The sequence below is a fragment of the Candida jiufengensis genome (assembly GCF_024610255.1).
Source record: "Candida jiufengensis strain CBS 10846 chromosome Unknown scaffold1, whole genome shotgun sequence".
Taxonomy (NCBI): Eukaryota; Fungi; Ascomycota; class Pichiomycetes; order Serinales; family Debaryomycetaceae; genus Lodderomyces; species Lodderomyces jiufengensis.
The window spans coordinates 1,791,899-1,817,609 of NW_026261562.1; the positions used below are offsets into that span (position 1 = coordinate 1,791,899).

Sequence of the window (25,711 nt, forward strand, 5' to 3'; positions counted from 1 at the left end):
GTGAATAGATTTTATTTCTAATATTTTATTTAATTCATAAAATTGAATAATGAATTGAAATCATCATTCATATCAATACCAGATTGTAAATTCATATTAATAAATGAAGAATCAATGAAATTAGTTTGGAAACCTGGAGTTGATGGGTTGTTTTTATTATTATTATTATTGTTGTTATTAGGATTAGGATTAGCATTTGGATTTAAATGTGATGATTCTTCATTATTATTATTAACATTTTGATTGTTATTGTCATCTTCAATTGGCTGATTTGGTTGTTGTTCAAAAGATGAAGTAACTGGAGTCATACTTGTACTATTATCATTTGAACCCATATTGTATATATTACTACCCATATCTTCTAAAGCTGGTGATTGAACTCTTGTTGCAGGTACACTAAAAGTTGGAAATAATTGAGTTGGTTCGAAATTTTCAAAAAAATTTTGTTTATTTGGAATATTTTCTGTGACTAAACTTATATCTGGAAATGATTTTGTTGATGATGTTGGTGAAGTATCTGTTGTTTGTTTATCACTTCCTTCAGATTGTGCATTAGCTAATTTCATTGGTACTTTATATTGTTGAATTAATTGTTCAATTTGTGGAGTTCTTGAAGTGAGGGAAGAGTCTTGTGGTTGATGGTTTGGTTGTGATGTTGGCTGACGTGCGTGATGTTGTGATGTTTGATAATCATAGTATGCGTTACTACCTGGTGAAACTCCAGATGTTGTTGAACCTGGAGAAAAATTTGATCTGACTTGCAGTGTAATTGGTTGTGGTTGTGGTGCTACAGGTTGCGGTTGATAATTTTGTTGTTGTTGTTGTTGTTGTTGTTGTGGTAATGGTGATGGGTGGTTGTATGGATTTTGAATTCGAAGACGCTGGTTTATTTTTTGTTGCTGCTGTTGTTGTTGTTGCTGCTGTTGTTGTTGTTGTTTTTGTTGTTGTTGACTAAACATAGTGATTGAATTTGTTGATAAACCTATTTTTTCATTTGCATTGTTTTCTTTTTCTTCAGCAATTCTTGAACCATTTTCAATAACACTTGCTCTTTTAATTTTATCATTAGCGTATTTATCAAATAATTTAATTAATAAACCAGCAATTGGCCAATATTCTGATAATTTCATTAACACTGCTCTTGATATGAAAATGGAATCACTTGCAGTTGTAGCAATGACAGTATTTGTTGAGTCAACATGATAAATTAACATAATTAATGCACTGAATGCAATATAAACATACATTGTTGGAACATATTTTAACAAATCTCTATCTAACAAAATTTTTGAAATTATTGAAATCATTCTTGCAGATTGAAAACTTATACCCCAACTTGGATATTTATAATTATTTGGATTAGTTGATGAAGATCTTGCCATTCTGATTAAATTTGATCTATGAATCAAAAATAATCTATTATAGTATTGAGCATTTAATAAACATGCATAAAAATTTTGACTTGATGAGTCAGCTAATGAAAATGTTAATTGTGAAGGTAAATTTGTAAACCAAATACCCATCAACATATCACAATGTTCAATAATTGAAAAAGCATTTCTTCGTTTCATAGATTCTGATTTAACACTATATTGATGTTTGATAATTATACCGGTAATTTCAGCTAATTTGATTAAATGTATAAAATATAATGCATGAGTTTCATTTATTGGGTAAGGTGAAACAATACCTAAATCTGAATCATTTTCATCAAAATCATCAGTTGTTAACATTGGTACGTCACAATCATTTAAATCAATAACAACTGGTCTACCAAATGCAATTGCAACATTTCTATCTTTTTCAAATAAACACCACCAAATTCTTCTCCAAACTCTTTTTTCCGATAATGTTAAACTTTTTGATTTTGTTACATCTCTTTGAAATCCAAAACCTTGAGCTAGACCCACTGCAACTCTTGACCAATAATAAGAATTTTTTGTGACATCTTCAGGACCATCCCAATAAGAACCAATTAAAATTAAAGTTTGTATAATTGATACAGGATCGCTTTCATAATTAGTTTCATACAATGCTTTTGCTCTTCTAAAAAATGTTAAACTTGCTAGATTATTTGAACCATTGGAATCTAATAATAATGGATTTTTGGAAACTCTACAACCACATAATAAAACTGCATGTAAAACCATTAAACTTGGACTATCATTTGGATCATTAAATTTTTTCATAAATAAAGTTCTATTTAAAACTGGCATTAAAGGATGAACATGTTCAAAATATGCATCAACTAAATCCGAAGCTAATTCTTTATTTGGTAATAAAAATGCACCTCTTAATTTTAAAATTTCCAATTCAACTGAATCTAATCCAGTATCATTTATTTCAAAAACATCTTCAGTTAATTGAACGTGATTTTCACCAACTTTTTGTGGTAATACTGCTATTGATGATGAACCAAGAAATGTTAAAGATGGTTTTATTTTAGAAGAAAGTAATTCCTTTTTATGCATTGATGGTCTATTTTTATATGATGATGTTAATGAAGGTGGTACACTGACTTGTGATATATTTAATATTGGTTCACTAGTATTACCATGATTTTTTGTATGACTTGTATATAAAGATGATGATGCTTTAGGTGGTTGATGATTAGTTGGTAATGAAGGTGAAGCTGATTCCTCAATTTTTATACATTTCTCTTTTGTTTCTGGTTTATCATTTTTATTAATTGAAGAAGCTTCGTCGGTATTGTTTGTAGATTGTTGTCGTTGTTCCTGTGACTGTTGTTGCTCCAGTAATTGTTGCTGTTGTTGTTGTTGAGCTAGTTTTTGTTTTTTAGCTTTTGTTTCTCCTGATTGATTACCTCTTTTTTTAACTTCTGGTAAAACACAATCACAACCAAAAGTTATACAATTAGTACATGGTATATGAATTTCAGCATCACATCTAACTTTTCTTGATCTACAAACTGTACAAGCTCTTGATCCTCTTGGTCTTTTATACTTGATTGTAAATGCTTTTGGTTTATCAGTTTTGGAGTTTGCCTTGGTTGATTTGGTGGTTGTGGTTGTGGTAGGAGTAGTGGTGGTTGTTTCATTAGTATTGGCTGTTAAATTTGCTGTCGTAGTATTATCATTTATGTTCTTTTTAGTATCATTGGTTGTATTATTGTCAGTTTTGTTATTATTAGAATTATTGGAATCATTAATTTCGGAGTTATTTGAATTTGATTCAATTGTTTCCTTCATTTTATTTATTGTGATTATTTCCCTTGATTTAATATTTAGACGTTATTTTTATTGATATAATTGAAATATGTTTATCAATATTTTATTTTGATTGGTTGATATTGAAATTAATCATAAAACTCATATATAAATTTGTTGAATAAATAATAAAGTTGGTTGTAAAAATAAATTAGAATTGAATTTTTGGTTGTAAAAAAAGAAACAGAAAAAATTTTAGTATTAGAGAATTAAAAAATAATAATTTTTTCTTAACAAATTGATAGATTATTATTATTATAGTAGTAGTAATAAAGATTGTTAGTAGTAATAATTAACAATATTCATAATATTAAAGGTAGTAAGAAATGAAAAGGAAAGTATAATAATTTATATATAAAATGATATATGATTTACGAGTTTTTAATTCTACAAAAGTTTTCATCAATTCATTCATCAAAAACAAATGTTAATTATTAAAATTAATGTGAACTTACGAAAAAGATTGACTTCTTAAATAGATTAATATTAGATTATAATATTATTATTAAAAAATATTTAAATAGATTTACAATATTTATAATTTCTTTTCACCTCAAACTTATCCTTTTATTATAATAATTGTATAATTAGACTTTAGAATCTTAATTTAATATATCAATTAAAGCAATAACGAAGTTGATTATGCTACTTGATAAATTATTTTAATTTTATATCATTAAAAAATTGATTATCAAAAATTAGTAAAAATTTATGTGAAATTATTACACAAATGTTTATAATTTTTCACTAAACATGAAACAAGTTTTCATCAGTCTTTGAAGTGCTGGATCTTTTAATATGTAAAAGATTATCCTGCAATAATAATAAAGTTTATGTTAAATTAAGTTCAAAAAAATGTCAATTCTTGACAATTATATTTTTTGTTTTAATACCCCTGAATTTAATACTTTTTTAGTATATAATACATATTGTAATTACTTAAATTCAATTGTTTTGAAACTATAATTGACTTTTGTAACCATGAAACCGTTAATTTTCCATATTGGATTAATGATTATTTTCTAAATAAAATAATTAATTAAAATTCATATTAATAGTATGTTACAATTTCAAATTGTTTATAATTCCAAAGTTTGTGGCAAATGATTAAAAACTAATAAAAATATACAATCCTGTTTTATGATTTCAAAACTTTTATATTAAAGTTTATGCAAAATTCACCAAAAAAAGTACATTTACTAAAAGTAATTGTACTTATTTGCAATCCCTTTTATTTTTCAATCAATTTTATTCAAATCTCACATTAGACACTTAAGTTAAAATGAAATTGAATAGCACAATAATTAAATTTTTTACTGGTGTCTATATTTATTATATCGTCTGAGATTTATATATGTGATCACGCGTTACATAGTTAATTTTCGGACATTATTATCCGTAGATTTAACTTTTACGTGTAGAAATTTCAAAAACTTTACATAGTTAATTATAATACTGCAGTAAATAATGTAAGTAGTACTAACAAAATTTAATTTTAACAATCAAAACACATCACATACACAAAATTAAAAAAAAAGTGAAAAATTTTGAATATAATTTTGCTATAATAAATTCAGTTTCATAGAATAAACAGTAGTAGCAAAAAGTAGTAATTATTAAAATCATATTACAACAAACTACATCAATAAAATATAGATTTTTATTAATTTTATATTTTTTTACTTTTTTTAATTCATTTTTACATATAGAGACAAACAAATAAATAACTTTGATAATTTAAGTCAAATCAAATAAATCATTTATATAAGATCATCAGAAGACAATTAATCAATTAATCAAATCATTACATATACCCTAATCACATATAATTATAGAAATCACTAAATCATGAGTCAACAAGAAAATGATGCTGAAAAAAATATTGAAATTTGGAAAGTTAAAAAATTAATTAAATCTTTGGAATTAGCAAGAGGTAATGGTACTTCAATGATTTCATTAGTTATACCACCAAAAGGTCAAATTTCATTAATTCAAAAAATGTTAACAGAAGAATATGGTACTGCATCAAATATTAAATCAAGAGTTAATAGATTATCAGTATTATCTGCAATAACATCAACTCAACAAAAATTAAAATTATATAATTCTGTACCAAGAAATGGGTTAGTTGTTTATTGTGGTGATGTTATAACTGATGAAGGTAAAGAAAAAAAATTAAATATTGATTTTGAACCTTTTAAACCAATAAATACTTCATTATATTTATGTGATAATAAATTTCATGTTGAAGCTTTAAATGAATTATTAGAAAATGATGATAGATTTGGATTTATTATTATGGATGGTAATGGAGCATTATTTGGAGCAGTAAGTGGTAATACAAGAGAAGTTTTACATAAATTTACAGTTGATTTACCAAAAAAACATGGTAGAGGTGGTCAATCAGCTGTACGTTTTTCAAGATTAAGAGAAGAAAAAAGACATAATTATGTTCGTAAAGTTGCTGAAGTTGCAGTACAAAATTTTATTACTGCTGATAAAGTAAATTGTAAAGGTTTAATATTAGCTGGTTCAGCAGATTTTAAAAATGAATTAAGTAAAAGTGATTTATTTGATAATAGATTACAAGCAAAAGTTATTAAAATTGTGGATATATCATATGGAGGAGAAAATGGTTTTAATCAAGCAATAGAATTATCAGCAGAAACTTTAGCAAATGTTAAATTTGTACAAGAAAAAAAATTATTAAATGAATATTTTGAAGAAATTAGTCAAGATACTGGTAAATTTTGTTATGGTATAGAAGATACATTAAAAGCATTAGATTTAGGATCATGTGAAAAAATTATTGTATATGAAAATTTAAATATAATAAGATATACTTTAAAAGATATTGAAGGTGAAGAAATTATAAAACATGTTAATCCAGAATTACCTGATAAATCATGGCAAGAAGATAAAAAAACTGGTACTGATATGGAAATTATAAAAGAAGAATTATTTTTAGAATGGTTAGCTGAAAATTATAAAAATTATGGTGCTGAATTAGAATTTGTTACTGATAAATCTTCTGAAGGTGCTCAATTTGTACAAGGTTTTGGTGGTGTTGGTGCTATATTAAGATATAAAGTTAATTTCGATCAATTAATAGATGAAGATGATAGTGATGAAGATGAATATTTTGATGATGAAGAAGATTTTATTTAAGTTTTTTTTGCATATTGCATAATCTTTTTTTTTTTTGTTTGGGAAAATAGTAAAGTATAAAACATAATAGTAATTTTGGAAAGCTAATGTTGTAATATATTAAATAACTACTATATATATAGATCAAAAAAGAAAAATCTTGAATGAATATACACAATCAAAATAGTCATCAACCTTCTAGTCCTCATCTTCATTTTCATCATTTCTTCCTCTCCCATTTTTCAATTGTTGCCTCTTTTGTTTAGCTTCTTTCTTAGCATCTTTCTTACTTTGTTTTAATTCATTTATTTTAATAATTTTATCCATTTTTGTAGATCCACCTCCAATAGATTTTATAGAATTACCATTTTTTTGTAAATCTTTTAATGCATTAACTTTTTCATGACCAATAACATCTTCATGATAATTCCCAGTAATCATTTGATGAGCTAAATTATCAAATCCACTAGTTAAATAAGATCTACGATTATTTTTTCTTATTGGAATAGAAATCATTGAATTTAATTCATATCTCATTCTTTTTTGTTCATCTTTTGTTAACAGTTTACCTTCTTTTCTTTTACGTTGTTTTTTTATAATATCATCTTCAAATTCGTCTAAATCATGTAAATCTTCAACCCCTAAATCTTCAGCTGCTTGTTTTACCCAAGAATCTTCTTTTCTTGTCGCAGTAGAAGATACATTAGCATCAGCTAATTTTCCAGCTAATTCAATTCTTGGTTTTAATTGTCCAATTAAATCCATTTCTATAGGTAATAATTTCACATCATTATGAACATTTAATTTTTTATTTCCAGAAGCATTTGATGCAACTAATTTACGTAATTTTCTAAGGGGACCACTTGCTTCTTGTGGTGAACAAAACATAACTGAAACACCTTCTTTCCCTGCTCTTGCTGTTCTTCCTGATCTATGAATATATACATCAGCAGATCTAGGTAAATGATAATGAGCAACATGATCAATGTTTGGAATATCTAAACCTCTTGCAGCAACATCAGATGCAACTAAAACAACTGAAGAATTTTTAGATGCTGCTTCTTTAAATTTTTCTAATGATCTTAATCTTTGTTTTTGTATCATTGATGAATGAATTGCAAAAGTTGGTATTTTTAAATTATTTAATAATGGAACTAATCTTTTAACTGAATCTATTGAATTTGCAAATACTAAAGTTGTACCTTTATACATCAATAAAAAATAATATAAATATAAGTCTCTTTCTAAAGCACCACATTCAACTAATGCTTCAGTTATTTGACCACTTACTATTTCTTTTGGATTTGCATCAATTAAAATTGGTTTTTTATCTTTAAATTTTAATTTTTCATTTAATAGTTCTATAATTTCATCATTTCCAACTAATGAATTCCCATCAATTATTGGTTTTTTATTATTATTTTTGTTTTTACCTACTTGTTGTTTATTTAATTTACTAAATAAATCTTTTGAAAATGTAGCACTGAAAACTAAAGTTTGCCATTTCCATTCAACATCTTTAGTTTTAACTCTAAATTTACCAAATAATTCTAATATTTTAGCAAATTCTTCAAAATGTCCCTCTTGTAATAATCTATCAGCTTCATCCAATACTATAATATCAGTCAAACTTAATCTTTTACATAATTCATCATCATTTGATATAAGTTCCAACATACGACCAGGTGTTGCTACAATTATACCAGGTCCAAATTTTAATAATCTTTGTTGTTTTTGTATAGATAATCCTCCAGTTACACTTACTATACCTCTGCTTGATAATGGTGTGAATTCAGCTAGTTTTGTAAGATGGTCAACTACTTGATGTGCTAATTCTCTTGTTGGTGTAAATATAATCCCAACTGGGTGATTTATAATTTTGTTAGTTATATTCTCTTTTATTTTAGGTAAGGAATTCAAGTATTTTTCCAAAATTGGTATACCATAAGCTAAAGTCTTACCAGACCCAGTAGTAGCTTTACCTATTATATCTTTCCCACTTATGGCAATAGGTATAGTTTTAGATTGAATTGGTGTTGGTGTTTGAAATTTTAATTTTGATAATCCGTTCAAAGTATATGGACTTAGTTTTGTTTCTGATAGTTCCCATTGTGGTAAGTTGACATCATCTGGTAAAGGTAGATCCAAATTTGCAAATGTGTTATGTTTTAATTCATCATCATCTTCTTCGTTAAGTTCAACTTTCTCTATTTCTGGTTTTGATTTTTCCTCTTCAGTAACTTCGTCATCATCAAATCCCGTGAATTCTTCATCATCTAGTATTTCGTCGTCATCTTCATCATCTTTGTCATCTTGATCATCTTGATCATCCTCATCTACTTCCATTTCATTATCTTCCTCCACTACTTGTTCTTCTTCTTTTTCCTCTGACTTATTACCATCTTCTTTCATTACAAATTGAGCTTTACCATCAATGATTTCAACATCAACACCATCAATTTCTTCTAATCCAAAAAATCCAGTATAATCACCTAAATTATCTGGTATTTCAACTGGTTTCCATGCTAAATCATTTAATTTAACTATTTTAGATTCTTTTTGTAATTTTTGTTTTAACGTTGGTATCTTTCTTTTTTGTTGTGATTTTTTGTTTTGAGGTTTGGAAACTTTGCTCTGTTTCTTATTATTCTTCCCCATTTTGCTTAAATGAATGTAGTAGATCCTTAATAATTCTATAACAAGTTGTTTGTTTCAATTAATTCCATACTAAATTAAAAATTAATATGAGAAGCTCATCCTTAATAAAATTATGTTACACAAAATTGGAGATTTTCCAGATATCAAATGTCAATATATTATTATTAGATAATTAAGAAATATCAACTACAACTAATGCAATAATATGGCCAAGAAGAAAGTTAAGAAGAGTCTAAAGTCAATTACCAATACCCACAAAGGAAAGCTATTAGGTCCAAAATCTTTAAAACCACAGCAGACCAGACAGATCATACGACGATTTCACATTATACAAAAAAATAAATATTCAATAATATCAAAGCTTCGAAAAGCCAATTCAAATATAGACATAAATGATTATGATTCAATCAAAAATAGCAAAGTGTATCAAAATGAATTTAAAAACTTTAAAATTCCAACGAAATACAGTGAAAATGAAATTTACAAGATAGATAATACCTCAACTGACAAAGAATTAATCAAAATATTAGCGAGAATTGATTCAGAAATTGAGCAAAGAGGTGGATTAAAAACTTACCAATCAGCATCAACACAAGGTCAAACAAGTAAAAGAGGTGGTGATTCTTCGAAAAAATTAATAGAATGGTTGAAAACATCAAAATATGAAACAAAGTTAACTCAAGACTTGAATGCATTAGAAATTGGTTGTTTAAGTCCACATAATATTATATCCACAAGTAAAATTTTCAAATCAATAACAAGGATAGATTTGAATTCTCAAGATCCATTTATTTTACAACAAGATTTTATGGAACGTTCATTACCAACAAGTGAAGAAGAAAAATTCAATTTAATTTCATGTTCATTGGTTTTAAATTTTGTTCCATCTCATGAAAAAAGAGGTGAAATGTTAATTAGAATCACTAAATATCTAAAATCACCAAAAAATGGTCAATTAAGTTCATTGTTTCTAGTTTTACCATTACCTTGTGTTAAAAATTCAAGATATTTTGATAATGATAAATTATTAGAAATTATGGGTAAGTTAGGTTTCAAACAAACTTTTTTTTATGAAGCTAATAAAGTTGCTTATTGGTTATTTGATTGGAATGGAAAAGTTTCTAAAAATATAACCTTTAATAAAAAGGAGCTACATTCAGGTTCAACTAGAAATAACTTTTGCATTTCCATCGATAATACATAATCTATCATTTTTTCAAGAAAAGGTACTCATATACCATTAATCAACATTCTCACAATTGTCATGATGTTCAATAATTGCTTTTGCATTATCTGAAGAATGAGTCATCTCTGAAACAAATGGAGGAACCCATTCAGAAGATTTCCGAGGTAAGACTTTAGCAGCCCACATTTCGTCAATTTCCTCCAAACTTAATCCTTTAGTTTCCATGATACAATAATAAACAAAGACAATAGATCCAGCAATACACCCAGTAAATACAAACCCATAATAAAAATGAATCGAATTAATAATAAATGATGAACAAAGTGAGATAATAAAACCCCAGATCCAATTAGTAGCCATTGCAATAGCCATACTTTTGGCTCTCACTCTTATTGGATAAGTTTCCGATAATATTGCAAATACTCCACCAGCCCAAGTGGAAGCAAAGAAAAAAATATACAAGCAAGTTATAAAAGTCATTGCTCGTCCGGTTGGTAAATGAGTTATTGAATTTTGAAAATTTGATGGATCTTTATATAAATTTGTTGAACCCAATACTGAATAAATTATAAAACAAACAAACATACCACATGATCCAATTAGTAGACATTGTCGTCTACCAAATCTTTCAATTGCCCAAATGTTAACAAATGTGGATAAAAAATTAACTGCTCCTAAAATCATTGAAGTTTGAAAAGAATCTTTTAAACCAACAGACTTGAATATTGTTGTTGCAAAGTAGAAAAAATAATTGTTACCAGTCAATTGTTGCAATGATGCTAATGTTATACCAATTAATAATCTTTTAAAAATTGCAGGTTTTCCAATGATTAATTCTTTCCAAGATGCATTATTTCCCATTTCTTTCCTATCAATACCTGCTTGAATTAACGATAACTCAGAAAGAACAATTGGATCATCAGGACTCAACTTGTTAGATTTTGCAATGGATAATGATGCATCTTTAATCTTCTTTTTTTCAACTAAATACCTTGGTGATTCAGGCATGAATAACATACCAACCACCAAAAAAATAGCCCATGCGAAACATAACCCCAATGGAATTCTCCATTGTGCTGAATTATTTAGCTGTTTAGTTCCATAAGTACAACAATATCCAATAAAAATACCTAAAGTAATACACAATTGAAAACAACAAACTAAAGTGCCTCTCAAGACTTTTGGTGATGATTCAGATATAAACATTGGTGCAATCACAGCCACCGTACCAACACTTAACCCAGTTATAAATCTACCAATCATAATTTGATACCAAGCAAATTGAGCAGAAATTTGTACAATAACACCAATATTATATATTACCATTGAAAACATTAGACCAATTCTACGTCCATTTAAGTCAGCAATTTTGGAAAAAATTAAACCTCCAATACAACAGCCAATATTGAAAACTGAAATAATTAAACCAATTTTAATTTCACTTAAATAATGTTCACCTTGAGCATTAACTTGTCCAAATCTATTTATAAAATCAGTCATGTTTACAAATCCGGAAATAGTACCTGTATCATACCCAAAAACAAATCCACCAAATGCAACCATGAAGCATAGAAAAGTAATTAAAATATGGTCTCTCCATGTTTTATCAGCTGATCTTTTTTCAAGTGCCTCATCCAGACTTTGATTATGTTTATCGTTTAATAGCTCGTCTTTTTTCGTATTGCTTTCGGATGTAGAAGTCTTTAGTGTTCCAATTTCTGAATTAGTGTTTGTAGCAGAATTATTGTCAGTAAATTTAGAGCTCGACTCAGAATTTATTGTATTAGCTTTCTTTTGGTTATATGGTTTAACATTAAAAATAGTGTTATAGATGAATAATGTACAAAGATCTGAAAGTTCCATTATGTTATTTTTGGTTATTTAAGAATTGTGATTAGAGAACTTTTGTAATATCAAGCACTTTTGCTATATATATATTGCAATTTTATTGATACGTAAGTAAGCAGTTTACTTATGCTAGATTTTGATTTGAGTTAAGGTTTTTCGAAAAATCTGGGGTAAAATAGAAGCTCTTCTGCAGTTCTTGATTTTAGGAAAGCATAAGGAATCTTGCACTAATACTAGTGTGACTATTAAAGACACCACAAAATTTCATCTTTAATGCTTAAGAACAGATCATAATGAAGCTTTATCTGCCATTCAAAGACTGTAAATTTTATGACCATATTGAGTCCAATTAATAGCTGCAAAAATGGTTTTTATTGCAATTTTCTCAGATCAATTTCAACAAACAATTTCAAGTATAACAAAAGATATCTGAAACACAGTAACTACCAATTGATTTTTGGTAAAACTTCATAAACTTTTTCTCCTACAAGTATACGTCGCGTAAAAATAGTGTCTCTATATTCTATATTCTATAATAATTAATATTACATACATTTATATATGTGTTGGCTAAGCCCAAACCTGTAATTGTTCATAGTAGTCGACTCTCTTTCTTTCGGTATTATATATATTTACCACAACTGATTGTCTCACTTCATCAACCATGGCTGGATGCCCACATGTAACAAAACAAGTTGAACCTCTTGATTCTTCTATATTGGACTCGACTATCTTGCTCATGTTTGGTCGTGATTCTATGAAGTTTATATGTTTTAATTCTTTCTGTATTATGAATATGAGGTTCGTTGAGTGGTATGAATTTGATGACGATTTGTCTATATCTATTAGTGATGTTGATGAGTTGGATTGCTTTTGCGATGATGAAGTCAAAAGTGGTGATAGTTCATTATGTTCTTTTAATGTATCAGTCGATAAGATTCTTCTTTCAAAATCCCCCTCTGTTATTGGTAAATGAGGTCTTGTTACGTAAATTGTTGTTTCAATTTGAAAGTTTCTGAGTGATATTAATTCCTCATAAAACCAAAGTAATGATGAGTATTCTCTAACTACCCAAATTAGTTTTATTTTATTTTGATTATCTACTATTTGATTTTGGTGATTGTCCGTTAGTTCAATAGCTTCTGAGAAAATTCCAGGTATACCGTTACCACCAGCGATAAATACAGCACTATCATATTTACCTGCTGGAGTTTTCTCACCATAAGATCCTTCAATAGCAACTCTCAAAGTACAAATGTTTTTGTGAGTCTTTAAATAATCTGCTAATGTTCTCGTAACACCCTTTTTAACTTTAATAAATAGTATAATATGGTGATTTGTTGTAGTATACGTGAAAGGATGAGATTGCCAAAAACAATCCCATTTCAAGAAATGGATAAAAGCGTGTCCACCAGGGATAGCTTCCCAATCCTTAGGTCTCGGTACAATGACTTTCAAAGTCTCATCAGGCAATAAATAGATTCTTGCAGTGGGAAATCCATATTGTACTAACCTTAAAATTCTAATAATCCTGTCAAATGCCCATATCGTAGCTGATACGTAATAAAACCAAACACAATATAGGGTTTCAACATGAAGCCAAGCTCCAAAAATAAAAATCGCAGCTAGTATAATATGCAATACTAAAAACATTTCATACCATTTTCTTCTAAGCACTAAAAGTCCTTGGATCATTATTATAACACCTGATATAAATGCTGCTGATCCTAATACTATATATGGCTCTATTCCCTTGTGATTTATTCTCAAGTATATCGAATAATTGAATGAATGAATAGTTATCAAAATCATGATTACTCTTGATACCCATCTATGTAACGTTATGAAAGTTGAATAATCCCATCTTGTAACCCATTGTAAGAAATTATTCCTACCACCAAACAAAATTAGAAGTGGCATCATTGTACTTGATAACAAACTTGCCCTAACTGCGTAGTATCGTAATAATGCAGTAGTTTTTGTATGAAATAATGGATCTCCTTCAGTATATGATATTTGAGCAGTCATGAAATAAGTACATAGTATTGTAAAACCAACTAATATCAAACTTTCAGCTCTTGTTGGAACCAACATATCGAATATTTTACCGATTTTTAACTCGTTTGTTTTATTTTTATTGTTTGTTGATGGTAATGAGATCCTTGATCTAAACCAGTTAGTCAAAGGATCAGTAAAATATTTAAAAATTTGAGGGCATAAATATTTTAACCAATTACTTAAACCCGCAACAACAAAGATAGCAACCCAATATAAAACTAAGTAAGCACCATAATCAACTGATATATCAAAGTTGCCCAAAAAACTAGTATAAGCTTTTTCAAAAATATGAATTTCAGTTTCATTTAATTTTATTGGAAAATGAATAAGATCTTGATCAGATTCATTTGGTAAATCCATTATAGACTTTGCATGATTAGTATAATAATCATTAGCATGGGTTAACGTATTGTAATTTAATGTCTTATTGTATACTGAACACATTTCAAATAATGAGTCAATTTCATTAGGATGACCAATTTCATAACAATGAGCTAATGTAGCAAATGCATTAAAATTATTACAAAAACACCAATCTAATGATTTTGAAGAATCACAAAATTTCTTTTTAGTTAATTGAATTTGATAATTACATCCAAAATATGCTATTTTTGGTTTACCATATTTGTGGAATGGTGCTCCTATTTGAGCTGTTTCTGGTGCTATTGATGATAATATTGAAATTGTCAATAATACTATTAGTGATGTTTTGATGTATCTGAGTGATTTACTTTTTAACTTGGTTGGTATTAGAAATGGGAATAGTAGTATGAAAATAATAATTGAGGCATAAACCCCAGGAATATACATATTGATATAAATGTGGACCTAAATTCCTTGTAATCTTTAGTTGCTAATGATGAAATTGATTTGTAATAAGAAGAATTTGAGTATGAACTAAATCGAGAATAAATAAACTGAATAAATAAATTTAATCAATAATGGTTTGTTTAAAACATCAAGGATGTAAAGAATATTGATAAATGTATAAAATGTTGATTGTTGAAGGAAGATCTAAACTTTTTAATGCATGAAATTTATTTGTGTAGAGATCAAATAGATAAAAATTTTTTTTTCTTAACTTTATTATTTTGATCAAATAGATAAAAAATTATAATTCCACAGTTGTTTTTATCACTATTGATGTTATAGTCTACATTTTACAGACTCATTATTCTAGTACTGCTTAGAAGGTAGACACAAACACTCATATTAATGTTTAGTTCGACTTTTCATTGTACAATATGGAAAGATTATTCCAACTTCTTTACTTCAAGGAGTAAGAGTGGCTCCAATCTGAGTTTTAAGATTTCTAATCAGATTATAAAGATAACGTTTTTTCTGATTCAGCTACCAATTCCGATGAACGGGTTGGGGAGTACTGTTGTAATTTTTTACTGTACAATCAACGATATAAGCTTTCATTAAATCTTGTCCAAAGGTAGAACTGTAACGTTGAACAATAAAGTTTTAAAAACTAGAATTAACTTAAATTGAAACTCAAATTTACATTCCGTTAGATTCCCTAATATTTGACATCTCTTTGACATCTCGTATCTTAATACCAATTGAGAAACAGATTGGTGGAATTTAGAGTCTGTCAGAAAATTTATGTTTGCGACTCATCACTAATATTTGTCATCATTAATTCAATGACATAATTCTTAAAACTTAAATCTGGATTTATTTCATATTTTATTAATTTGATTACACAAATCTATATCATATATATAGGATTTATCATTTTGGTTATTAAGCAAATATATAAGTCTAGATATAGATGACAATAAATAACTAAGACCAATTCTAATATTCAACTTGAATTAATAATCATCAAAACATTTATTTCATATAAATACATTGCAATTCCATAGAAATTTCATCATCTCATATTTACACATATAGTATCATTAATCAATATATCAAGAGATAAAATCAATAGGGAATTAACACTTCAATTATAAAACCCATATCAGATACATATTATTTCCACAAAATGTCTATACAAACACAAGGTTTAAAAGATGAATATATACCATTAAATCAAATCAGAAGACCAATCCCACCAGTACTAGATCATCAAAAAATAGATTCAATGGTATCAACATTAAAAGGTACTCCAATGGCAAGCAAAACTGCAACTTTAGAAGAAATAACAGCAGGTGAATTACCACCAGTTGATGTTTTTAAAGTTCGTGAACAAGGTCATAATTACTATTTTATAATGAATTCATGTCATAGATTGCAAGCTTATGATAGAATTGCTAAAGAAGAAAATAAACCTGATTTGTTGATTAAATGTAAGGTGTTACCATCTACTAGAAAGACTCTAAAATTATATTTGGGTGGATCTGTTGATGAGATGTTCAAAGACTTTGATAAGGAAAAGGAAGAAAAACAGGAGGAAGATAAAAAGCGAGATGTATCTACCGAAGAGAAGAAATAAATTAAGAAGCTAGAGATTTATAGAATGTATAAAAGTGCTTTTTATAGTATTATTTATGACTATGATTCAATATAAAACAATTTGATAAATTTTGATCTTAACTCTCCTTTGTATACTACTTTCGGATTAGATAGTATATTCATTCCTATTAGAGCTCAATTGTTGGAACTAATCCAAAGACCTAGACCTTGATCAGCCTTGATTTTTCAATTATACGTTTTCGTTCTAGATTTTGTAATTGCAAAATGAAAGAATTTTTTTTTTACCCTCGGTACATCTCTTATAGTCAATCTCAAATTTCTTTTGAGTTAAGGCAGGTAAATTTAATTAGCGGCTAGTGATTTAGGAACATCACTATGAATTAATCGAAAAAATGAGGAGTATCTGAGTTCAACAAACTTTTCTTCATTTGCATAAAAGTAGATGAACAATCGAAACCTTAAATTTTGAATTGTCATATTAATCTCGATTAAACTTTCTTCGTTCCTCACTGTTTTGTGTCTAAAGAACAAATTATTATATGAGGAGAATTAATAAAAATTACTATTAAAATGGAAATCGTAAAAAAAGTTACACCCTGTACTTAAACTGCTTTGAAAAAGGCAATTTTAGTATTGGGACCCAAATAACTTTTCCGAAAACGTTTTATATTGTTTTCAGCTTCAACTTATAATAAATTATTTTATCAAGAATTTTCAAATTTTTTCAAATTGACACCAAATAATCTCTCAATTTTTTATTATAATTCTTTAACAAATTGATTTGATGTATTTTCTTTTGATACAATAAGTTTCTTTTCCACATTCAAATTAGTTGATCTTTACTAAATTTATAAAAAAGATCTTCCCTTTCTTAAATCGATCGTTTTTTTTAAATTTAAACTGCCAAAAAGAAAAAAATATAAATTTATTAATTTACGAAATTTATAGAAAATTTAACAAATGTAATGTAACAATAACAACAACAATAGTTAATAGTTTTGTATTAGAAAAAATAATTAAAGAAAAGAATTTTTTTAGTACTTTCAAAAGTTAGGCTAATTTTTAAATCGTTAGACTAGATTTAAAATTAAAAACTTTTTTAAATCATGCTTAATCGAATTTTTTTACAATATGTATAAGTTTATGAGAATAAATCAAAGCACTATGTGACAGTTATAATTAATTAAATGTTTTAAGTTTGACATAACATGACATTTTAAATTCATAGATTATTTTTTCTTCTTAAAAGTTATTAAATTTTGACATACGATTTATAAATTATTATATTTATGATTTAATGCAAGATCATGTTAAACGGATTAATAGATTTTTTAAATTTTTTTTGGAATTTTAATAAATCTTAAGGCGAGGAAAAAAAAGTAACTTCATACTATCACAATACGATTACCAAGATGATAGTAAAAGTATTGTTTAATTAGTGTATCTTACAGCAAACAGTTTATTCAATAATAATGAATTAAACACCCATATCGGATTTATTAAACCTGTGAACAGGATTTATTATTTATCAATCAAAACAATAACCCAATTTTTAGGAAGTTACAAAAATTGTTGAAAACAACTAACCATACATATGTACATATATAAAACTCAGATGGTTTTTTTTTTCCAATTATAGATCACACAAAAAAACTACTTATTTGCTATTATAATAAATGTATATTTCTCAAACTTCTTTGTTTCCTTTATAAGTGCATAATTGTTTTATTGTACATACGTTCGTTTTATTTTATTTAACATTTATTACATATTATGTACATACTAAGTATTTAATTAATTTTATTAATTAATCACTTGACTTCTTTTTCAATTAAGCGTTTTACAAAGATAATTTTTTTTAAGTATAATTTATGGATTGATTATAATGATAAGATAAGTGAGTAGAAATTAAGGAAACTATAAAACTCAAGTTATGTATATCTTAAGTGCTAGGTATTGATCATAAAACCTGTATATAAATTATGTAAATGAAAAAACCCTTATTATTATAATTTACTAACGAATGTTAGTATTAAGTAGTGTATAACTCAAAAAAACCGTTAAAAGTTAAAAAAAAGTTTAAAGAACAAAAAATTAAAAAAAAGAAATTTTATAAAATAAAAAATAAAATAAAATAAAATACAAAAACAATAAAACAGTTTTAAATAAAAAATTAAAAAAAAGAGAAGAAGTAAAAATAATTTTGATACAAAACATTTAAGAAGTAAAAATCTATATAATATTTCCTAAATTTATTATCATATTTATAAATTTTAAACCGCCATTTCAATATATAAATATATATATATAATATCTCAAGTAATTACAAATTAACTTATCAAACCATCAAATTTATTATATTTCATTATTATCGGAGTATTTATTTTAGATTAGCAAACAGTTCAAGAAAAAGAAACAATAGATTTTCTTTTTTAATTAAATCTACAAAATACTTGAAATTTGATTTAAAGTAAATAACTAGAACAAGAGAAGGTAGTGATACAACCAGGAGAACAAAGTGATAGTGGTTTCTAGTTTCAGCACAAAGTTGGATATAAAGTAATATGACTGATTCAAAATGTCATCAACAAAATAATACTACAAATGGGACATCAACAAATAAATCAAATATAAAAACTGTATCTTCATCAACTTCTTCTAATTATTTTTCAACAACATCTCCAGTATTTTCACCAATTACTTCAACGTCTTCATCATTTACTGCAAATCCAATACCGACTAAATCAATAAATTTTAAGTCATTAGATGAAAGTGTAATACGACATAATCAAAATGTTGTAAATTCAAATTCATTACTGTCTTCTATAAATCAAACTCATCATTCACAAACAAGTCCAATAAATTTGAATAATAGTATAACCCCGCCACCTTCAAGTGTTCCTTCATTAGATGATTTAGTAAATGATTGCTTTTTACTATCTATCAAGAAATTGGATGATGAAATTCGATCAACAATGTGTAATAAGTTCCACAACTTTTTGATTAAACAACATTGTCAAGAAAATTTAGAGTTTTTAATTGATATTTATCGTTATGAGTATATTTATAACTTAAAGATCTTATCAGCTTCATCAATTACAACAAATAATAATAGCGGTATAAATGCAAAGTCAAGTTCATATGTCAATAAAAACAACCATTTTTATGTTGAAAATATTTCAAAAATAAGGTTGAACAATAGCCCTTCACCAATTGATTTTAACAGTATACCGAACAACAAAGCTACCACCACCAACAACAATAATAATGGTGTTTCATTAAGACATGGTAAGACATCCTCAGTTGCATCACTCGATCTGATGTTTAAAAAGAGTCAACAACATTCAATGAAATTAGACGATTTGGATGATCCACAAAATGCATTTGTTTCAACTATTGATGATCTAGATTTATCACAACCTTGGGATAATTTCAAACAACAATTAGTAGATGACGATGACTCAGATGATGAAGGTGAACTCGAAATAAATGCCAGAAATCACTCTCATGAAGCTCAAGATGATAACGACGGTAAAGTCTTGTATATAAACGATGATGACTTGAATACATTAAATGAACATTGGGATTATTTAATGAACAATTTTATAAAAAATGATTCACCACAACAAATTAATATATCACAAAGATTATTCAAAGAAATTGTTGAAGAAAGTTCAATTACAAAATTACACAATCCATTAATTTTAATGAAAGCAAGAAATGAAGTTATTAGAATGTTGAAAGAAAATGGATATTTTGAATTTTTAAGTTTATGTAAAAAAAATCAACAAAGTCAACAAAATTCAGTTAAATCAAGTTCTTTAAGTAGCAATGGTGCCAAGAATTGTGAATGTGGTTTACCAACAAACACTAATTGTTCAAATAATGATCAAAACAAAAATTTAAGAACCCAATGTTTAAATAAGAATTTTCAAACATCATCCTCAACCAACCCAACATCAAGCCTGACACCAACCATAGCAGCTACATCAACTAACTCATCAACAAATGTGTCACCAATAATATCACCAAATCCTGATAGAATAATAAGAACTCCAAATTTGAGATTAACACCAAGACAACAAGCACAGAATAAAATGTCATCAGATTTGGACTCAAATTCAATATCATTACCTGCTTCAATATTGGGAAAATTCTCATCTTCGAAAAGAAGTAACAAAACTACTCCACACCAAGAAAATGAAACATCATCACCAACATCATCAACACCAATAGATTCGCCAATCACAACAGCCCCAAGTCTCTCAAGTCCTATTTCATCATCTTCATCATCTTCATTACTGAATTTATTAGGACATTTAAAATTTAATGGAACTTCAACTAGTGTCCCAATTACTGATTCTTCATCAACTATAAATTCAATCAATACATACGATACAGCAGCTACTAATTCATCATATATACCCAAAGAACAGCAGCAAACACAAAGAACAAAAAGTTTCAGCAATCACAATCACAACCACAACCATAATTTTTTACATCATCATCATCACCATCATAATCGTCAAAATGATAAATTTCGCACAACAACAACTGAATCAAATTCAAGTGGTTCAAATTCAAATTCAAGTTCACCAAATTTACCTAAAAATTTAACAAATTACATTATTGATGCAGACGAAAAAGATTCACAAGTTAATAGATCATTAAATTCAAGTCCAATTTCTATTAATTCTTCTATAGGTGATCAACAATCAAACATTGATCAAAAAGTTAGTGGTTCACAATCAAAAAGAGACAATGGTGTTGGGAATGCAAATTCAAGTTCATTAAGTTCATCTTTAAAATTTTGGAGAAAGAAAAATTAAATTGTTTGTTGTCCATTCATTCGTTATTTGTTTTAATTTTTACGTTGTTATTTTTTACATTGTAGATTAGAAAGTTATGTTTGCATATTAGTATTTTTTCATTGCTTTTTTCAGTTTTTGTTTTTGCTTCAGTTTTTGATAGTGGAGAGGGAATGGTTCAATTATATAGATATTGTTTTATTTAATAAACAATTTTTGGGATTTCTACTAATACTATTTATTTTGTTGTAAATTATTTGACAACTACTCTAATAAAATTTACTTTTCTATGCAAGTAATTAAGTTACCGAATTTGGAACAATACCAGCCACTTTTTATTTTTTAATTAGATATCGGAATTTAATAAAATATTAAAACTTATCAGTCAGTGATCTGAGTAGCACTAATCTATTGCATATGAAAGTGACAAGTTCACATAATTCTAGGCAATAATTCGAAAAATATGTCACCATTATTAAATCTGATTTCCTTATAATTTCCCCAGTTGAATCTACTGATCTAAGAATTTATTTTTTCTTGATGTTGAAATAGGTTACATTAGTGAGTGACATATCTTTTGATCTAATACTTGCATTAAACAACCGCTCGAGGATATTCAATTTTGAAGTTTATAGTTGTTAGCTTCATAGAATAGAGTTTTGTTTAATTATTCAAAGTTATAAAACTGAGAAGATCAAGGGATTGAATTATTTAGTGAAAAAAAATTGTTTAGTATATAAAATAACCCCTTAAAAAAGTTTAGCAATAATATATCACAAAATTACAACTTGCTATTATTATATTTAATATTTCACACAGTTTTTTAAATTCTTAAACTTCTATTTTTATCTATCATTTTACTATTTAGAATTATTCAAAATTTATTAACAAAAACCTATAATTCATTTCCATGAAAGTTGAAGATATCAAAAACTACTTGAAGCATTACAAAATTTAATTCAAAACTAAAACTTTCTTTTTTTTTGGTTGTAAAAATTCAAGAGATACACTAAACCAAAATCAAGATTGGATAAGATAAGATTAGATTACAAGATTGGTCAAAAACTAAATCAATAAATAGTGGAGTGTTAAAATGGATACGAAAGATCAAGATCAAGATCATCAAAAATCATCGACCCCGCAACCATCAACTCAAACATCAAATTCCACTACTTCAAATAACAATCATCATAGTCAGAATCAATTAGATCATAATCGTAGTTATAGTCACTACACTCATATACCTCATCATCAACATCATCATTTACAAAATCATGAACAACTGCAAGTAACTCAAGATGATGTTCAATTGAGTCGTACCGTTTCACCAGTTTCAATTAATGTTCCAATTTCAATTCCATCATTATGCAGACATAATTCTTCAAGTGACTCAATTGATTCAAATAGTTTCCAGCTTAGTTCTTTTGACAAAGACACGAATAATACAATACTACCAGAAATTACAATCCCCAAAACTCCACCACCCATAGACCATAATAATAGAAGAAATAACAATGGGACATTTTCAAATTTTCAGTTACCAAATGATATTTTAAAGAATTTAACACCAGTTATAAAATCACCACCAAGAGATAAATCCAAAAATCAATTATTGAGGAATAATCATATTAAAAATATTCAACTAAGATTGAACAACCAAAACAATAAAATAAACAAGACTATCAAAGATTTGAAAATTGAGACCACAAAGAAAATTGAATTTCAAACTTTCAAGTTAAATGAAAACTACAAGATTGCAAAGTTTAGAAGAGAAAATTATTTGAATTTGATAAAGGAAAGAGCTGGAAAATTTATCACCAACAACAATTACAATAATAATGATAAAGGCAGGATACTATCAGCTGGAACTGAGAACAAGGAATATGGCAAAAGCCGAATCAATAGTGTTAATAGTCTAAAACTACATTTCAACATTCCATTCAGCCATATCTCACCATCAACGATTGAGAATATAACAAACTTTCAATCTCGATCAAGACAATATTTATTAAGAACATCTGTGAAATTTTTACAACAATCAAATTTCCTTAAAAAGTTTAACAAAATGCCATTTAATCAAGTATTAACATGTTTAAATTCAGAATCAAGTATTAAAAAAAGTCTTTGTTTTGTACTTAAGTACCTCAATATTACTAAAGATGTATTTGAAACCAAGATTTTTTTGTATTGTTTTATAATGATATCTGATTTTAATGATTGCATGCAAAATGGTCCATATCAACCTGGTTTTAATCATAACATAAATTATGATAATATCAATTCTAATTCAGGTACTTTTAATAGTAATGAAGAATCAAATTTTTTCAATAATTTTATTTGGGTTTTGCTATTCAAGTATAGTACTTATTTATTAGAAGAGTTCACAAATTTAGTTCATGGAGACAACCAACCAATGATTACTTGTAAGCTTCAAAGCTATTGGGAAGACTACAAATTCATTTTCAAAATTTTCAAATGGAATCATTACTTGAATATTAAAAAAATCTTATACAGTTCAATATCTATAGTTGATCAACAATTGAAAATTTTAAACAACAACAACAACAAAAATAACCCATTCGATGAAGGAGATAACATAAACAACGATATATTTCACCAGAAAGAGAGGATGACTATGGAGTTAAATTTGTTAGACAATTACAATTTGAAAAGTTTACAAGAGTTCAATTCTTCAGCTAGAGTCAAAAATTTTAAGGAAAAACTATCTAACAAAATTAATGATATCTACTTGAGTTACAAGCACTACAACAAGAGCAATTCAAGACTATCAACAAACAATTTTATTCAAAACAAAGCTAATTACATTTGTTATAATAATTTGAAATTTCATATACCTCATTTTTTACCACTTGAGAAATGGAGGTCATATTGGAGAGCTTATTACTTCGAGAATAATTTCAAAGATAATAATAATAATCATGAATGTGAAAGTAATGTTCCACTTAAGTTGAAAAGTGGGTATTTGGGGGAAATCAACAGTTATTATTACAATGGCATGAGTAAATTTGACGGTGGTAATAGATACATCAACGAGGAATCAAAAATAAACTATTTTGAATTAATTGACTCCATGATTGACGTGAAATCCGTAACTTTGAAAGAAATATATGAAATATTATTCAATTACTATATTCAATTTTCATCGATCGAAGAGTTTCCAAATGATGATTTAGATAGTGAATCAGATTATGAAGAGACTTTTGAATTTATAGAGTATAGTATTAATGACGAGAGTAATTTTGATCATGATATTGAGTATTTCAATAAGATTAAATCACTTTTTAAGCATTATGATCAATTAAATAAATTCAATCATATAATCAACAATGAAAACAATCATCAAAAATTGGATAATGAAATTATTCTACAGTTAAAATATGAAATATTGATTCAATACTTGAACAAATGTCATTTTGGTAATGGCAGTAACAATGACTTTACCAAATTCAAAAAATTTGAAAATTTGATTACAATTTTTAACTTGTCAAATTTTAAAAATTTGAAGTTTTCAATTTACACATTAAATCCTCAATTATTATTTCCAAAATTTTATAAAAAATTCATGATGAGAAATCATTATTTATCATTGATTAAACATGTTGATTATTTGGAACCTACTTTGGTTGCATCGTCCAAGTACAGTTTGAATAGAGTTTTACAATTCGAGTCAACTCACAATTTATTAAGTTTTAAATTTTTCAATAATTTATTCATCAATCATATGCTTAATATAGACAAATGCTTGGAAGAGGGCAAGATGCAAGTTGATGGTTTTGATACAGTAGATAAAGAAGATGAAATCTTATCAAATTTTGAGAGTGATTTTTTGAAATATAATCAAGAATTGAAGAAACTTTTGAAATTAAATTGTTTTGGAATAATGTACAAAAATTATTTTCCAAATTATTCAAATGTTTTGCAATCTTCAATTATAAACTTATTCACGACTTACGAAGAGTACTATAAAATCAATACTTTAGATTTATCATCATCGGCACCACATACAGACTTAAGTCAAACGGATGTGTTGAAGTTTTTCAACTACTACCATCATCACAACGAGAACATCACTCAAATATTGAGTATAAAATGGTTAGACTTGATGAAAGAAAAAACTAGTCAATATAACAACAGAAATCAAACATTTAATTTAATTGCATATAATGATCCCAATTTTAAATTTTACGTAAAGGAAATTAACGAATTATCAAATGAGATTTTTAGATTTAGTTCTTATTTATATGAAGTATATAATCCTATTTTAAATTGGATCTATGAAGACTTGGCAATAAACAATGAAGGGTTAGACAGTAGTTGAAGAGAGACGAATG

The 25,711-nt window shown here is 26.8% G+C and overlaps 9 protein-coding genes across 9 annotated transcripts; 5 read left to right on the top strand and 4 right to left on the bottom strand. All coding sequences in view use genetic code 12, as the record gives it.

The window, feature by feature from the left end:
* Window positions 1-29: 29 nt before the first annotated feature.
* Window positions 30-3,209, bottom strand: CTF1 (Ctf1p; the record flags this gene model as incomplete). The annotated part of the gene is made up of 1 exon (XM_051765247.1): window positions 30-3,209. One exon carries the CDS (start codon window positions 3,207-3,209, stop codon window positions 30-32), a length of 3,180 nt encoding a protein of 1,059 aa, XP_051618580.1.
* A 1,866-nt stretch (window positions 3,210-5,075) lies between these two features.
* ERF1 (translation termination factor eRF1) lies at window positions 5,076-6,395 on the top strand (the record flags this gene model as incomplete). Its single annotated transcript, XM_051765248.1, has 1 exon — window positions 5,076-6,395. The coding sequence occupies one exon, from the start codon at window positions 5,076-5,078 to the stop codon at window positions 6,393-6,395; it is 1,320 nt and encodes a 439-aa protein (XP_051618581.1).
* A 177-nt stretch (window positions 6,396-6,572) lies between these two features.
* Window positions 6,573-9,032, bottom strand: MAK5 (putative ATP-dependent RNA helicase; the record flags this gene model as incomplete). The annotated part of the gene is made up of 1 exon (XM_051765250.1): window positions 6,573-9,032. One exon carries the CDS (start codon window positions 9,030-9,032, stop codon window positions 6,573-6,575), a length of 2,460 nt encoding a protein of 819 aa, XP_051618582.1.
* A 205-nt stretch (window positions 9,033-9,237) lies between these two features.
* Window positions 9,238-10,236, top strand: KGF54_004541 (25S rRNA (adenine2142-N1)-methyltransferase; the record flags this gene model as incomplete). Its single annotated transcript, XM_051765251.1, has 1 exon — window positions 9,238-10,236. One exon carries the CDS (start codon window positions 9,238-9,240, stop codon window positions 10,234-10,236), a length of 999 nt encoding a protein of 332 aa, XP_051618583.1.
* Window positions 10,237-10,272: 36 nt separating this feature from the next.
* Window positions 10,273-12,081, bottom strand: KGF54_004542 (sugar porter family MFS transporter; the record flags this gene model as incomplete). The annotated part of the gene is made up of 1 exon (XM_051765252.1): window positions 10,273-12,081. One exon carries the CDS (start codon window positions 12,079-12,081, stop codon window positions 10,273-10,275), a length of 1,809 nt encoding a protein of 602 aa, XP_051618584.1.
* Window positions 12,082-12,636: 555 nt separating this feature from the next.
* Window positions 12,637-14,934, bottom strand: FRE9 (Fre9p; the record flags this gene model as incomplete). Its single annotated transcript, XM_051765253.1, has 1 exon — window positions 12,637-14,934. One exon carries the CDS (start codon window positions 14,932-14,934, stop codon window positions 12,637-12,639), a length of 2,298 nt encoding a protein of 765 aa, XP_051618585.1.
* Window positions 14,935-16,120: 1,186 nt separating this feature from the next.
* On the top strand, window positions 16,121-16,570 carry KGF54_004544 (sulfiredoxin; the record flags this gene model as incomplete). The annotated part of the gene is made up of 1 exon (XM_051765254.1): window positions 16,121-16,570. One exon carries the CDS (start codon window positions 16,121-16,123, stop codon window positions 16,568-16,570), a length of 450 nt encoding a protein of 149 aa, XP_051618586.1.
* Window positions 16,571-19,115: 2,545 nt separating this feature from the next.
* Window positions 19,116-21,380, top strand: KGF54_004545 (uncharacterized protein; the record flags this gene model as incomplete). The annotated part of the gene is made up of 1 exon (XM_051765255.1): window positions 19,116-21,380. One exon carries the CDS (start codon window positions 19,116-19,118, stop codon window positions 21,378-21,380), a length of 2,265 nt encoding a protein of 754 aa, XP_051618587.1.
* A 1,072-nt stretch (window positions 21,381-22,452) lies between these two features.
* KGF54_004546 (uncharacterized protein) lies at window positions 22,453-25,698 on the top strand (the record flags this gene model as incomplete). The annotated part of the gene is made up of 1 exon (XM_051765256.1): window positions 22,453-25,698. The coding sequence occupies one exon, from the start codon at window positions 22,453-22,455 to the stop codon at window positions 25,696-25,698; it is 3,246 nt and encodes a 1,081-aa protein (XP_051618588.1).
* Between the last annotated feature and the right edge of the window lie 13 nt (window positions 25,699-25,711).